The sequence below is a fragment of the Uranotaenia lowii genome, chromosome 2 (genome assembly GCF_029784155.1).
Source record: "Uranotaenia lowii strain MFRU-FL chromosome 2, ASM2978415v1, whole genome shotgun sequence".
NCBI lineage: Eukaryota > Metazoa > Arthropoda > Insecta > Diptera > Culicidae > Uranotaenia > Uranotaenia lowii.
Window position 1 is genome coordinate 316,882,839 of NC_073692.1, and position 17,438 is coordinate 316,900,276.

A 17,438-nucleotide genomic window follows, 5' to 3' on the forward strand; every position below is an offset into this window, starting at 1 on the left:
ACAAAAACAAAACTCCAAAAAGACGTTTTGTATATTAAAAAAAAACAAACCGTTGTAAGACGATCGTCAGAATCATTAATTTCGATTGGGCTTGTTATATAGCTCAGTTGGCAAGTTTGTTGTCTCCCGAGTCGATGTCCGTGAGTTCGAGCCCAAGAGTAAACATCGAACACAGTTGTACCGGATAAGTTTTTCAATAACGATCCGCCAACTGCAACGCTGATAAAGTCGCGAATGCCATAATGATGGTAAAACGACTATAATCGAAACAAAAAAAAATTAATTTCGATTGCCAAATTAAAACAAATGCTTGAAAAACGAAACGAGATCATCATTCACAACCCGTTTTCGTGACCTCTACTTACTCTCTGGAGCCTCGACGAAACTAGTTTTTTCGAGTATTATGTATTTAGAATCAATAAACACCAAACTCTATGCAACGTAGTTGATTGTTTTGAAGAATATTTTCGATTACGACCGCTTGATGTTTCAATTTATCAGAATTTTGGAACTTCGGAACAGGATTCTTGGATAACCTTTTTATTTATTTTACAACGAAGATATCTGATTTTAACAATCTAACTACTTTCATAGTTTTTTGCGCTCTTTCCAAATATGATATATTTTTTCATTGGCTTTTGTTTTCTTAGTCTTAAAGGTTGAGTTTTGAGAGTTGAGGAATATTCATTTGAAAATTTGTTAAAAATGAAAATTTGAGCACCAGGCTCGAACATCTCAAGTAACTTCCAAGATAAAATTACATATATTATTTTGTTTCTTTTTCCTCGATTTGTCAAAAAAAAAGGCAAATTCTACGAAATTTAAAAGCAATTTTGAATTAAAGGGGTTTTATGATTTTTTTCATGACATAAACAAAAAATCTCCTACAAGAAAAAAAGTTATAAATTTGTCTAGATATTGAATTCTATAAGCATTGTAGATTTTTTTTAAAGACATTGCATCTCTGAAACATGAATACATTGCCAAAATCTGAATCAATATTTGAATGAAGAGTAATGAATGGATTTAAAATCAGTTTTGTTTTTTATTTAATTTAACTCAAAATTCCATACGTCATATCCCTAAACTAGGTGTTATATATGGAATCTAACAAAAAATTTAAATTCAGGGTGCCAAATTCTTCCAAAAATCAGTATTAGTAACAGTGGTCAGAAAATGCTGCTCCCTGGTTTGATCGATTCAGTAGAAGTTTTTATGACTCTCTGGAGCCACTTAGCCATAAACCAAGCTTATACTGGCACAAGATATCCAATTAGGAACTTATAAACGCCAAAAGGTATGCAATTCCTGAAATGAAAAATTTTTAAAGGTATAGTTGAAAAAAAAACGACTTCTTGGTTGCGTAGTACCTACCCCCTAAAAAATGAGAAAGATGTGAAAAGAGATTCGTTTTTTTTTCAAGGACAAATTTTGTTCTTGTTTAGTTCGGAATCGAGTTTGACGGGAAAAAGGGAGTGAAATTAGAAGAATCAAAACGTAATGTCCACTAGACTGAGTCGATTTGGGGTCATTTTCGAATTTCTCAAACCCTGGGGTCTTAAAAGTTTCGTTTTGTCCTAAAACTCATCCATGATTTTTTGCCGAATTTTTAAGTAACGTTTATATGAGTAAATTTAGACTTTTAGGTTTGTATGGGAAAATTTAAAATTTTGTACTGAAAAACGAACATGGTTTTTCTTTTTACTCTGGTACCGAGCCATTCAACCCTTTATGTGCCAATTTATGAATTTCTTAAAGTAAATTTTCCGCTTAACAACATTGCCGAAGACCGTAACTTATTATCTCTCCAGACAACGAAGTTATAACCAATTTAATGAAGGTATGTCTTATGGTATTGAAGGCATTTCAAATAAACCCGCAACACTGCTGGGTACAAACGAAAGATTGTTTGACTGATTTGCTCGTAGATGTTTTCTTTCAAATGTTATCATACTAGTTTCTTCGGTGCGATTGTTGTTTACATTAGGAGCCATCTTTTGATGGTTTCTATAAATAAAAATAACTATGCTTGAAGGGCTGGCATTCAATTGATTGCAAGCGCATCAACATTTCACATAGAGTTGGAACAGCAAAACAACGAACCCTATATAAGAATCGTTGTCGCTCGGCCTGTTCTTAACCGATATTCATAAATAGGATATCAAAATGAAGATAAAAGATTCGTTTAGCATTTTGTTAAACAAAATTTGAGAACCAAATCATGAGGTCTTAAGAAAAGTTGCTTCAACTGAACGCCTTTTGCTGAATCATATTCCCCCGGGTAACCATAAATACATATGCAATAATTCAAATATCGGATATTTAATGTATTTAAATTAAAAGCGAATACCTATAATGTATCTTTTTATTATTAGAAACTCAAATCTTTTTTTTCGATCTAAACTCTGGCATTTGTTTTCGGCCAGCTTGTTGGGCGATAATGTATTCATGGCGTTTTTCAAACAAAAAGGCTTATGAAATTAAGTGCACTTTTTTCAAATTAATCTTGATTCCAAAATATGTTTAAACAGAATTGCACCTATAATTATTATTTATTTTGTTCCAAATATCTAAGCAAATTTAAAAGAAAAACAAGTCATTTGGCGATAAATCAGTCTGAACGCGAGAATCACCGAATATAAACATAAACGCAACAAATTGGATCGATTTTATTAGTTGGAAGGATCGTGTATTTGAACCGATACTGTCATGTGATTTGAAATTTGAAGAAATTGAAGCTTTTAAACTCCAGCCGATGGAAGTCCCTAATTGGCCTTGCCACGGCCAAGGTGTCGAAAGATGTGTTAAAATGGTGTCTGAAGCAGCAGATGAAGTTTTTTCGTTCAAAAAACGCAATAAAAATACATTATCGCCCAACAAGCTGGCCGAAAACAAATGCCAGAGTTTCGATCGAAAAAAGATTTGAGTTTCTAATAATAAAAAAATTACATTAAAGGAATTCGTTTTTAATTTAAATACATGAAATATCTGATATTTGAATTATTGTATATTTATGTTTTTATGGTTACCCGGGGGAATATGATTCAGCAAAAGGCGTTCAGTTGAAGCAACTTTTCATAAGACCTCTTGATTTGGTTTTCAAATTTTGTTTAACAAAATGATAAACGAATCTTTTATCTTCATTTTGATATCCTATTTATGAATATCGGTCAAGAACAGGCCGAGCAACAACGATTCTAATATAGGTGTTTTTAATACTGAGTGTGGGGTTCGTTGTTTTGCTGTTCCAACTCTATGTGAAATGTTGATGCGCTTGCAATCAATTGAATGCCAGCCCTTCAAGCATAGTTATTTTTATTTATAGAAACCATCAAAAGATGGCTCCTAATGTAAACAACAATCGCTCCGAAGAAACTAGTATGATAAAATTTGAAAGAAAACATCTATGAGCAAATCAGTCAAACAATCTCTCGTTTGTACCCAGCAGTGTTGCGGGTTTATTTGAAATGTCTTCAATGCCAAAAGACATACCTTCATTAAATTGGTTATAACTTCGTTGTCTGGAGAGATAATAAGTTACGGTCTTCGGCAATGTTGTTAAGCGGAAAATTTACTTTAAGAAATTCATAAATTGGCACATAAAGGGTTGAATGGCTTGGTACCAGAGTAAAAAGAAAAACCCGATTTAATACACTTAACAGTGGATTGTAGCCTTTCTTACAGTCTATAAATTATATTTGGATACACATGACACAAAGTAATAAATTAATGATAGATTTATAAATTCTGAGTAATGATTTAAGAATTTCGAACGTAGTAAATCCTAAATGAATTTAAGAAATTAAGATTCAAAATTTTTAATAGGACAAAAGTATTTTTAAATAATTATAATTTTCACTTAAATAATTACATAATTGTAAACTAATTGAAAATTTTTGAATGATTGAATTCTGGAATATCTTGTATTATCCCGTTTCTATGACATTATGATCTTATATCTATAAAATAGAAGAGCTCTAAAAATGAAGAGTATATATTTTCAAAAAAGATGCCTAACCATGTGTTTCAAATAATTCAACCTCTCAAGTAAAGGAAGCGAAAAAATTATAAAAAAAGTAGATTTTCAACTGCTAGACTAAAATACGATGAATCAACGTAGTTTAGAGTAATCGATCGAATTAACTATAGATATTTAACATTTTGACAACTTTGAAATGTTAATATTTTCAATTCTGTCATTTTGTCAATTATGTCTATTTTATCATTTTTGTCTATTCTGATAGTTTTGTCAATTTTATCCATTTTGTCAATTTTGTCAATTTTGTCAATTTTATAAATTTGGTAAATTTTAAAAATTTTGAAAATTTTGTAAATTTTGTAAACTTTGTAAATTTTGTAAATTTTGTAAATTTTGCAAATTTTGTAAATTTTGTAAATTTTGTAAATTTTGTAAATTTTGTAAATTTAGTAAATTTTGTAAATTTTGTAAATTTTGTAAATTTTGTTAATTTTGTAAATTTTGTAAATTATGTAAATTTTGTGAATTTTATAAATCTTGTGAATTTTATAAATTTTGTAAATTTTGTAAATTTTGTAAATTTTGTAAATTTTGTAAATTTTGTAAATTTTGTAAATTTTGTAAATTTTGTAAATTTTGTAAATTTTGTAAATTTTGTAAATTTTGTAAATTTTGTAAATTTTGTAAAATTTGTAAATTTTGTTAATTTTGTAAATTTTTTAAATTTTGTCAATCTTGTCCATTTGGATAGTCTTGTCAATTTTGTGAATTTAGTCAATTTAGGCTATTTTTTCAATTAAGCCTAGGTAGTCAATTTAGAAAAATTAGTAAACTTAGTCAGTTTAGTCAATTTTGTCAATTGTCTAAATTTGGACAATTTTGTAATTTTGTCAAATTCGCAAATTGGTCTACATAGATTTTTTTTGCATTTTTTGTCGTATAGTTAATTTATTCAAGTTGGTCAACTGTTTCCAATTTTGTAAATTTTGAGAATTTAGTCGAAATGGTCGATTTGGACTTTTCTCAATTTAGTTATTTTTGTAAATTTTGTCTATTTTGTAAACTTTTTCATTTTTCTCATTTTTTAATTGATGTTGTCAGTATTAAACTTTATAAGAAATACTATCAAATGAAAGTTATAACAAATAGATTACTAATTGTAATGATGATGAAATTATCCAATAGAATTGAAAAACGATTATATGTCAGTTAATTCATAGGCAAAGAAAATTTGGAACAGCAAGTGGAATTGAATGATACAAAAACTTGTACTTGTATTTTTTTCCAATAAGATTCTATTTTCCCTACCCAGCATGAGAGCAGCAGTGGTATCAATTTTTTCAAAAGGGCGTGCGGCCAAATGTTAACAAATCGAATTGTCAGCTGGGTGAAAAAGTACCGTTTGAAGACCTACATTTTAAACCTAATTACTTTCAACGCGATTTTCTCGAAACAGCTTTCGCCCTTTACAAAAATGAATCAACATAGAACTCAAAGTGTTTAGCATACCTATCAGGGGCATCCTTACTGGTATACGTTTAAGGGACAATTGGGTTGATCTAGTTACCAAAAATTTTAATGTTTGGCTTATAAAAAAAGCGATCCGTGATTCAAACAGCAATTTCACTGTTATCGAGCGCACATATAATATTTTAATGCATTTTGATGATTATTGATTTACATTTTACATTTCCGTCATTTTTGTCATTTCTGTCATTTATGTCAATTTTGTTAATTTTTCCAAAATTTTTTTTTTTTTGGCAATTTTGTTTAATAATTTTTTTCAATTTTCTGTTTCATCAATATTGACAATATGTTTTATCAATTTTGTTTACTCAACACAGACACAGATTTTTCTGTTTCATCAATTTGACCTACAAGTTCTGCCAATTTGGTCAATTTTTTGCAATTATCTCAATTTTTTCAATTATGCCAATTTTTCTATTTTGTCAACTTTGTCGATTTATTTCAATTTTGTCAATTAGGTCAAATTGATGAAACAGAAAAAAAAAACTGTCCAAATTGTCCATTTTGGCCACATTGACAAAATTGACAAAACTGAATTAACAAAATTGACAAAATTGATAAAAAATATTGTCAATATTGATGAAACAGAAATTTTGAAAAAAAACTGACAAAATTGACAAAACTGATAAAAATGACAGAAACGACAAAAATAACGAAAATGTAAAATGTAAATCAATAATCATCAAAATGTATTAAAATATTATGTGTGCGCTCGATAACAGTGAATTGCTGTGAATTGCGGATCACTTTTTATGCAAGCCAAACATAAAATTTCTTAATTACTAGCTCAACCCAATTGCCCTTTAAATGTATACTAGTAATAATGCCCCTGAAAGGTATGCTAAGAAATAGAAAAGAAAAGATTTCTATGTTGATTTATTTTAGCAAAGGGCGAAAGAGAAAATCGCGTTGAAAGTAATTAGGATTAAAATGTAGGTCTTTAAACGGTACTTTTTCACCCAGCTGACAATTCGATTTGTTAACATTTGGCCGCACGCCCTTTTGAAAAAATTGATACCACTGCTGCTCTCATGCTGGGTAGGGAAAAAAGAATCTTATTGGAAAAAAAATAATGTGATACTGGGATCAACTCATCAAGCAGTAGCAGGTGCTGTAAACGCCATGATTTAGGCAACAACAGTACGCAGCTTTTTGGCTTGCCTTCAGTTCATGTTGAAAAAAAAAAACGCCATTTAAATATTATCAAAGATTACCATCTGTTAAAAGAGTTCAACTATTTTATAACGAATTTTTTAGATTTTCCCATAGTTTAACTACAAATTAGATTAAATTTTAGAGGTTTTCATCAAAATGAGAACAATCCAGAGTTTAAAAAAAATTAAACCGGTCTCTCGAAAATCAGGACAAATCCTGATAAATCAGGATACTTGGCACCTCTAAGCACAAGAGAAACAACAACAACAACTGAACAATTGTAATGCACGTCGGAGGTGCCAGGTGAACTGATTTTTCAGGACTTGTCCTGACTTTCAAGAGGTTCAAGGGTTTTAAGTAGTTTTCGCAAAGCCTAAATCAAGGCAAATATTTTACCCCAAGACAGCATCACGATTGGAATTGAAACAAAAAAGTTACCCAAGATGCTAAAGCGCTTACACTTTCTGCATTTGATTCCTTTTCCTGACTTCTGAACATGGATGCGCGCACATGGGTTCACACCTGGATTCGAGCACGTGCTCGAACTTGCACCCTACACTTTGAGTGCGGTGAGTTTAAATGGGTGCGTTTTAAACTTGCGTCCAAAAGTTGTGTGCAAGTAAGTGCAAAAACTTGCGTGCACTTCGCACCCAAGTTGTACCGTGAAGATTTTTGAAAAGGGCACATTTTTTGCCATATTTTCAAAATTTGTCAGGTTTGTAAAATTTATCAAGCTTATGAATGTTGTAATTTTAGTTTTTTTTTTGTATTTCTTATCAATTTTGTCAACTATGCAAATTTGGTCCAAATTGTAATTTTTAAGATTTTAACAATTATGTCATTTTTGTAATAATAGGCTATTTTGAAATTATTGAAAATTATGTCAGTTTTGTAAATTATTGATTGATTCTGTCAATTTTGCATATTTTGAAAACTTTTTCAGTTTTATGATTTATATTCATTTTATCTATCCAGTTTTGTCAATTTTGTAAATGTTATCATTTATGTCAATCCATTCAAAATTGGTCAATTTTTGTCAACTTTTCCCATATTTGCGAAATTTGTCAGGTTAGTTAAAACTTGATAAAAGTTTGTGAATGTTGTCTATTTTGTAATTTTTATCAATTTTGTCAATTATGTAAATTTGGTCCACTTTGTAATTTAAGAAAATTTAAACAATTATGTCATTTTTGTAGTAATTGACTATTTTGACATTTTTGTCCATTATGTCGGTTTTGTAAATTTGTTTTGAAAATCGTCTAGCGCTGGATTGCATCTGAATTTTTGAATTTAAATCTGAATTCTGAAACTCACTATTGGACCAGATTTTTTTAAATTAAGTTTAAAATCAGAAATACTATAAAGTCCAGGGAATTCAACATTTTGAAATTAGCGCGTCTGTACAAAAAATGTCGATAAAATTAAATTGGGTGAAACTTTTTGTTGATGAATTTTCGTTTGAACGCGAAATTACGCCTATTTAAAATAGGATTTTTTTATCCGGGTAGGGGTAATAGATAGCCAAGATTTTTTAAATAGGATTTGATTAGATGTTCCGAAGTTTCAAAAGCGTTTTTTTTTTCGAGCTAACTGATAGTTTCGCCTTTATGAAATGTTACGTTCGTTTGTTGCTAGATTCACGCTTTCTTCGACGTATCGAAGCCAGCCATCGCTGCAGAAAAATGCGGTGTTTAACCCTACAACCATCGGTTTAGTATGACAAGTTCGTAAGTACATTTTAAAGTACAGTTTTTGTTTGATTTTAGTTTTCAATTGATTGCTTTTAGGTTCAAATTGTAAAAGCAATCAATTGAAAACTAAAATCAAACAAAAACTGTACTTTAAAAATTGTAACCGAAGATGAAAAGCCTGTAGCTGAATCCCTTAAATTGTAAACATCAATTGTTAAACAAAAATGACTGAATAAAAATTACATTAAATTAAAAAAAGATGATGAAAAGCCTGTAGCTGAATCCCTTAAATTGTAAACATCAATTGTTAAACAAAAATGACTGAATAAAAATTACATTAAATTTAAAAAAAAAATATGACAAGTTCGGGGTTATACCCCTTTTAAAACTCCGTATTATCGCGATATGGTTTTAGTGCTTCGGCTCTAAAATTTTTGAAACCGGTTCGGTTAACACTGAACTGGTACAGAAATTAAATATTTTACAAATTTTCAATCTCTCCTTCTCCTTCTTCCCGCTCGTTTTGTCGTCATGAAGACGTCATGAGTGGGAGTGGAGTGCGCCCATCGTGTAGCGAGCGCGCCCATCGTGTATATGACGTCATATATACGATAATCTTGATTTTAGTGATTGCTGGTTGTGGCTAGCAAGCCTAATTGACACGTTTTTTGGAGTGATGATTTGATGATAATTACTATGAAAATTTATTTTTCAAACTATTTTGTTTTTTTTTCTTTCTTTTATACATTGAAAAGGGAAAAAAATCAAATTTTTTAAGACAAAAATCATTTTTATTGTACTTCCCAGTTTCGCAAAAACGTAGTGACAAAGTTTATAAAAAAATCACACCAATACATACAAATACACTGACATCGTCTGAACTCGTCGAGCTGATTCGATAGGTCTAAGACCCATAATTAAGGATCTCCCAAATCGACCGATAACTATACCTTTCTGTAAGAAAGGCAAAACCATGTTCGTTTTTCAGTACAAAATTTTAAATTTTCCCATACAAACCTAAAAGTCCAAATTTACTCATGTAAACGTTACTTAAAAATTCGGCAAAAAATCATGGATGAGTGTCAGGACAAAACGAAACTTTTAAGACCCCAGGGTTTGAGAAATTCGAAAATGACCCCAAATCGACTCAGTCTAATGTCCACTGATACGTATTCTTTCAAAATTTTGGGAGCAAATACCATCGTGGAAGAAAGGCATGAAATGGGGAACAAAACTCAGGTGGTCGAATTTGCTCAATAGGGGTCCATGTTCCACCGTTACGTGATGTCTTGAAATGTGTTTGTTTCTGGTGCGATCGTGCGATCCCGAAAGAAAACCGAGAAAACGACAACAATGAAACTATATGAGAATAATCCAGCTCTTAGATACTCCACCTGGGTTATTCCACAGTTGTTTCGGTGCAGCGATTGAAAAAATGTACCCCTAACAAAAAACAAAACTTAGAGCTTGATTTCCAGAGGCTCAAAAAGGTCACTCAATCGCGGGCTCCCCGCAGATAAGCAGTGGAAAGGAAAGGAATTCAATCTAGCCGGTGAGTCTTATTTGACTAATATTTCCTAATTCACAAGCATATTTAACTCTTTTACATCGGTTTTTGTATGTATATGTCATTGTAGCTCCGCGTTTGCATTAATGATTTCCAGTTCGCAGTTGTAACGCCTAAGTGATAATTTCACTAGAACCGCTATAAATTTCCCTATCCAATAAATAGGGGAGAGTGAGTAGATTTGATCCCTGGGCTGACATGACCCCTTAACAATATCTTGTAACTGGAATCTTAACATGAACATTAATCTAATGTTCTAGAAAAAAAAAGCCGAATATAGCCAAACCTTGGAAAATTTAAAAAAATCTATTTTTTAGTTATTGAACTTTTGATGAAAATTTAACAAAATCATTTTTTAATATTTTAAAATGTCCATGTATGTTTACACTCCAGGCCAGCCTCAGGCCTGATTTCTAGAAGCCTATAACACTGAGTTCCAAACGCAACAAACCTTAAATGAAAGAACTACTAAATGTTTTTTGGCTTTAATTTTAACCTAGGTTCAATCTCTCCATCAAGTGATCCAGATCTCTATGCAAAATCTTCAATATTGAGCTCCTGGATAAGCTCCGTTTCCTCAAGTCTACTATAAACAAATCCATGCCAAAGTCAAAGTCAACTCACCAAATTCCGGTCAATGTCGTTGTCGGTCGGTGTGCACACAAAGATGGCCCTCTGCATCAGACCAACGAAGCACCAGAATGTTTCCGCTTCGTTCTTGATCTCGCACAAAACTGGAGCCAGCAGGTCGCTCATGCCTTGTGTGTAGCTAAAATTAAAAACTAAATTAGCCCACCTCCAAAATAAACATTTCGATCAACTACTTACGACATTCCCGGGTTGTAGAAAGCATAATTCAGCAGGATGCTCTTCATTGTATCAATGTTCGGGTTATCTTCCCCGGCGAAAAACGGATTGCCCCGATCGGTTCGGATGACGTCCTTTTCGATGACACATTGTACGGTGCGCCAGAACTGAGCCTGTGCCTCCGGAGACATCGAGTACAGTCGCCGTCTGGTGATCTCCTCGTACTCTTGCCGACGAATCTCGGCCAGGGCTGCACGATCCTCGAAGGTTGAATTAGTACTGTAGCAGTGTAGCAAGAATGGCCACACCGTTTTACGAAGACTCTTCTCCAAGCCCCCGAAAAATACACACTTCCTCAGCTGAAGATCGTCCTCGATCTGACCCTTCTCGTTGAGCAATGTTCCGTAGAAATAGTCAGTAGTAATTTTGTTCACCTTGCCCTCTTCCGGGTGGAGTTCGGCCTTGCGAACCTCAGGTCGACACACCATGAACTGCCGATAGGGCAGGTTTGGTTCATCTTGACCTAGCGGAATTCAAATATTTTTATTATATTGTTGATTTTATAAAATTTAATCCAAATACCTGGTGCCAATTTGATGTTGTGCAGTAGACAGTGCCATTGATGCAGAACCTGTGCCAGGTGGTCTAGCCCTCCATGGTGAAAGTGAAGGATCTTGTACTGAGATTCTCTGGATGCAATCACCAGCTGCCCGGAGGTGCAATTTTCGTCATTGAAGAACAATCGCAAAGCTCGCATTTGGCTCAGATCGACGGAGAATCTGTAAGGTATGAGATATAGATGAAACAAATTTTATGTATGTTTTTTCAGTTCAAAACATCTTTGAACCCTCGTTCAATATTGGTGGCTCCAGAGAATTAAAACTGCTAAACAGGGAATTTTGAATAGTTTCCAACGCACCAGCGTTGGGAGTTTACTGATCTTCCCCAAATAATTCCAAAACTTAACTTAGATGATTTGTAAATGGTGTTTTTGGCAGGTGATAAAAATCATAGTTTTAACACGTTCGTCGCCACGCTCATTTCGGCTCAAACAAATTCTCGGAGTGAAAAAGTTAGGAGGGAGAACTTCAACATTTGCATCCTTAGGCTAAACTGAGCGGCTTACTTGAGTAAGAGAGCGTCACACGTTTTTGATGTGACGGGACCTCCCAGGAAATACACCCGTTATCCGAATAAGGGCCCTATGACGACGAACGTGTTCAGGGAGCTGCTGAAGCTGTAATAAAATTTGATACATTGCACAATGGGGAAAAAAGTGTACAAACCGCGAAGAAATTCAATATCTTTCGTGCTACATGACCAAAATCAATGGAAATATACTTTCCTTTTGTGAAAATTTCCGGAGAATCGATTGGACGTAGTTTCAAACGCCGCACAAGTTTACGAACGTAGATATAGTGCCTTTTTAACCCCTAATTCCCCTATATTTTGTAAACATTCCAGAAAAACACTGATTCGAACCAGAGAATTTTGAACGAAAACAGACCTATCGTGTGTAATTTTGTCTGAGGAATCGAATGAAGGCTGTTCGGGCCTCCGCACGCTTCAGAAAATGGAGTTATGGCTGTTTTTACCCTCAATTCCCCTATATTTTTCGATTATTTCAGAAAAAAGCAAATTCGAACTTGAAAATTTTGAACCAAATGGGTTGTATTTTGTGTGATTTTTTCCGAGAAATCGAATGAACGCTGTTTGAGCCCCCGCACGTTTTGGAAAATGGAGTTATGGCTGTTTTACCCTAAATTCCCGTCAATTTTTCAAATTGTAAAGAAAAAGCATGTTCGAACTTGAAAATTTTGAATCTTTTGGGACGTATCTTGTGTAATTTTTTCCGAGGAATCCAATAAAGGCTGTTTGAGCCACCGCACGCTTCGGAAAATGAAGTTATGGCTGTTTTTACCCTCAATTCCCCTACATTTTTCAATAATTTAAGAAAAAAGCATGTTCGGACTTGAAAAATTTGAACCAAATGGAATGAATCCTATGTGATTTTTTCCGAGGAATTCAACGAAGCCTAATTGAGCCACCGCACGGATAAGGAACAGGAGTTATGGCTGTTTTACTCTCAATTGCCCAACATTTTTGAAATAGCTCAAAAAAAGCATGTTGAGACCAGATAATTATGAACCAAAAGTAAAGTATTTTGTGGAGTTTTTTCCGAGGAATCGAATGAAGGCTGTTTGAGCCGCCGCACGCTTCGGAAAATGAAGTTATGGCTGTTTTACCTTCAATTCCCCTACATTTTTAAATTGTTAAGAAAACGCATGTTCGGACTTGAAAATTTTGAATCTTTTGGGACGTATCTTGTGTGATTTTTTCTGAGGAATCCAATGGAGCCTGTTTGAGCCACCGCACGCCTTGGAAAATGGAGTTATGGCTGTTTTTACCCTCAATTCCCCTACAGTTTTTAATGGTTTCAGAAAAAATCATGTTCAGACTTGAAAATTTTGAACCAAATGGGTTATATCTTATGTAATTTTTTCCAAGGAATCCAACGAAGCCTATCTGAGCCACCGCACGAATTGGAAACAGAAGTTATGGCTGTTTTACCCTCAATTTCCCTACATTTTTCAAATAGCTCAGATAAAGCACGTTCGGACTTGAAAATTTTGAACCAAATGGAACGTATCATGTGTGATTTTTTTCGGGGAATGCAACGAAGCCTATTTGGCACACCGCACACATCGGAAACAGGAGTTATGGCTGTTTTACCCTCAATTCCCTTTCATTTTTTCAAAAATTTCAGAAAAACCATGATCGGATTTGAAAATTTTGAACTAAACGAGACTTATCTTATGCATTTTTTTCCGAGGAATCCAATGAAGCCTGTTTGAGCCACTGCACGCTTTGAAATAGTGAGTTATGGCTGTTTTTACCCTCAATTCCCCTAAATTTCTCTAAAATCATTGAAAAATGTAGGGGAATCGAGGGTAAAAACAGCCATAACTCACTATTTCAAAGCGTGCAGTGGCTCAAACAGGCTTCATTGGATTCCTCGGAAAAAAATGCATAAGATAAGTCTCGTTTAGTTCAAAATTTTCAAATCCGATCATGGTTTTTCTGAAATTTTTGAAAAAATGAAAGGGAATTGAGGGTAAAACAGCCATAACTCCTGTTTCCGATGTGTGCGGTGTGCCAAATAGGCTTCGTTGCATTTCCCGAAAAAAATCACACATGATACGTTCCATTTGGTTCAAAATTTTCAAGTCCGAACGTGCTTTATCTGAGCTATTTGAAAAATGTAGGGAAATTGAGGGTAAAACAGCCATAACTTCTGTTTCCAATTCGTGCGGTGGCTCAAATAGGCTTCGTTGGATTCCTTGGAAAAAATTACATAAGATATAACCCATTTGGTTCAAAATTTTCAAGTCTGAACATGATTTTTTCTGAAACCATTGAAAACTGTAGGGGAATTGAGGGTAAAAACAGCCATAACTTCTTTTTCCAAAGCGTGCGGTGGCTCAAATAGGCTCCATTGGATTCCTCAGAAAAAATCACACAAGATACGTCCCAAAAGATTCAAAATTTTCAAGTCCGAACATGCGTTTTCTTAACAATTTGAAAAATGAAGGGGAATTGAAGGTAAAACAGCCATAACTTCATTTTCCGAAGCGTGCGGCGGCTCAAACAGCCTTTATTCGATTCCTCGGAAAAAACTCCACAAAATACTTTACTTTTGGTTCATAATTATCTGGTCTCAACATGCTTTTTTTGAGCTATTTCAAAAATGTTGGGCAATTGAGAGTAAAACAGCCATAACTCCTGTTCCTTATCCGTGCGGTGGCTCAAATAGGCTTCGTTGAATTCCTCGGAAAAAATCACATAGGATTCATTCCATTTGGTTCAAATTTTTCAAGTCCGAACATGCTTTTTTCTTAAATTATTGAAAAATGTAGGGGAATTGAGGGTAAAAACAGCCATAACTTCATTTTCCGAAGCGTGCGGTGGCTCAAACAGCCTTTATTGGATTCCTCGGAAAAAAGTACACAAGATACGTCCCAAAAGATTCAAAATTTTCAAGTCCGAACATGGATTTTCTTAACAATTTGAAAAATTGAGGGGAATTTAGGGTAAAACAGCCATAACTCCATTTTCCAAAACGTGCGGGGGCTCAAACAGCATTCATTCGATTTCTCGCAAAAAATCACACAAGATACAACCCATTTGGTTCAAAATTTTCAAGTTCGAATTTGCTTTTTTCTGAAATAATCGAAAAATATAGGGGAATTGAGGGTAAAAACAGCCATTACTCCATTTTCTGAAGCGTGCGGTGGCCAGAACAGCCTTTATTCGATTCCTCAGAAAAAATTACACACGATAGGTCTGTTTTCGTTCAAAATTCTTTGGTTCGAATCAATGTTTTTCTGGAATGTTTACAAAATATAGGGGAATTAGGGGTTAAAAAGGCACTATATCTCCTTTCGTAAGCTTGTACGGAGTTTGAAACTATGTCCAATCGATTTTCCGGAAATTTTCACAAAAGGAAAGTATATTTCCATAGATTTTGGTCATGTAGCACGAAAGATATTGAATTTCTTCGCGGTTTGTACACTTTTTTCCCCATTGTGCATTGCTTTTCGTCCTAAAGTCACTTCCCGGCAATGTTCTACAAACCGTATGGAACACATCTCTCAGATTTCCCCTTTTTTGACAGATTTAAGATTTTTTCTTCAGATTTGAGCTTTCATCTCCTATGCTCTCAAGGCAAAAAAAGCTTAAATCTGAGGAAAAAAAGCTTAACAACGAGATTCACCAACACTTAGTTAAAAGATGTTGGTCACACGATACATAGACAAATCGTGTAACGTTGCAGGGATCTGATCGTTGCCGGGACCTGACCACCAGCTGGTAAGTACGGGTGAACATCGCCAGCTGGTCTCTCTTTGTCATCCTCGGTGATTTGAGGAATGATGTTTTCGTGCTCGGAGCTTTCCGGAGAGTCCTGCTTCGTGCGTTTTCCGGTGAGACGACGATCTTGCTCGGTAGTTTCATCTTCCATCGGAATTGGAACATTTGATGATGATCTCGTTTTAATTCTATCGGCTGCTTGTCGGGTGATGTCAATCGTCGTCTTCTCGTCTGTTGTGGTCGGCTTCGGACTTCGGGGTGTCGCTTGATAATGATTGTTTTGATGATTTCAAGATCGGCGTTTTGAACAGCGAAGTAGGTGATGAAGATTGTGTAATAGACGATGGGTATTGTGCATCCGAACTTTCACCGGTGGCTTGAGTAGAGTATATGCTGGATTTCAGGGTCGTCATTTTCGATGTGCTCGGGGTTGACCAATCGACGATCGGTTATTTTTGGCCTTCCAAGGATTGGGAAGTTGGACTGATCGGGTTGTGAATTTTTGATCAAAGCCAGTTGTGGACAATTGGACTTCATGTGGCCGTCTTCCTTGCAGAAGAAACACTTGTTTTTGAGGCCTTCATAGAAAATACGAGCCTTAAAGTGACCTATGAAGATATTTGCTGGTATCTCCTTCGATATCTCCATATGAACACCACGTACGCCGGTATAAATATTCACTTTAGCTTCATTGGGGAACTGGCTATGAATGTTTCAAAAATTGCGAATTCTAAGTGCGAAGGCACCTTACTGGTTGGTCCCAAACCCAATTTTACCGTATTCTTTCTAATAGAATTCGCCATTTTTATCTTCCCGAAGAAAGATTCCGTTTATAAAAAGAATGGAAGGCAATAGTCTGAGAGACTATCGCAAGACAAAAACTTAACTTTTTGAGAGCAAACTATGAAGACGTCCGTTTTGGCTAAACACTCGTCCGTGAATGAAGCTTCGAAACTAAAACAAAATATTTTGAAATAAAGGTTTTCAATCAATTATCAAAGCTTCAAGTAATATTGTGTTTTGCGAAAAAAGCAACAGAGGTTTTCTGTTTGTTTATTTTTTCCCATTTTAAAGGGTGTCCACGATGAAATTGCCACACTATTAAATTGCTCTAACTTTTTAACCGTTGGGTAGAATTTAATGAAAATTTGGGTGGATTTAGTCCATAGTGCATTGTTTACATCCTGCAAGTTTTAAAGTCCTGTGATCATAATTCGCGGAAATGAAGTTGAAAGAACAGCTCGTGCGTGATAAAATCTTGCGCATTGATCACGAGAACAACGACCTTTCGCATCGTTCCATCGCAAAAACGTTGGGAATCGCGAATTCCACGGTGTTGCGATTGATTAAGCGGTTCGAGGAACGATTGACCATCGATCGGAAGCCCAGAAGTGAAGAAAAAAGCATTTCGTACAACACCAAAAATCACAACCGCGTAGTTCCTTCAACCGAAACCCGAACGCCTCCGTTCGGGATGTGGCTAAGAAGCTGAACCTAAGCCGAAGTTTTGTCCAGAAGGCCAAAACTAAGACTGAGCTTCGAACGTTCAAGGTACAAAAGACCCCTTATCGCGACGAGAAGCAGAAGGAGAAGATTTGGCCTCATGCCACCACTCCAAGGACATTGTTGCGTGGCAACAAATGCTCCCGAAGCTTATTGGCAATATCGTTAGTAATTTTAGTGAAACTCTTTGAAGATCTAGATTTACTCAGTGTAAGCGACGCTTTTTGACCTAAGATCGAGAGGGCGTCCTTGAAGCGCAATGGCTAACTAAGGGATGGTCGACTACGACCACCAAAAAAATGCTTAAACTTCTCGCGCGTCTTTTTTGCATTATCTGGAC

At 34.7% G+C, this 17,438-nt stretch overlaps 1 protein-coding gene across 1 annotated transcript in view; it reads right to left on the minus strand.

Moving 5' to 3' along the window:
* Window positions 1–17,438, minus strand: part of LOC129740922 (TBC1 domain family member 16) — a 58,792-nt gene that overhangs the window by 15,216 nt on the left and 26,138 nt on the right. Inside the window, exons 3-5 of the mRNA XM_055732568.1 lie at window positions 11,309–11,505; window positions 10,748–11,249; window positions 10,544–10,688 (exon numbers count right to left, since the gene is read on the minus strand). Of these exons, the coding sequence (XP_055588543.1) occupies window positions 10,544–10,688; window positions 10,748–11,249; window positions 11,309–11,505 (844 nt within the window). The remainder of the gene's footprint in view (window positions 1–10,543; window positions 10,689–10,747; window positions 11,250–11,308; window positions 11,506–17,438) is intronic.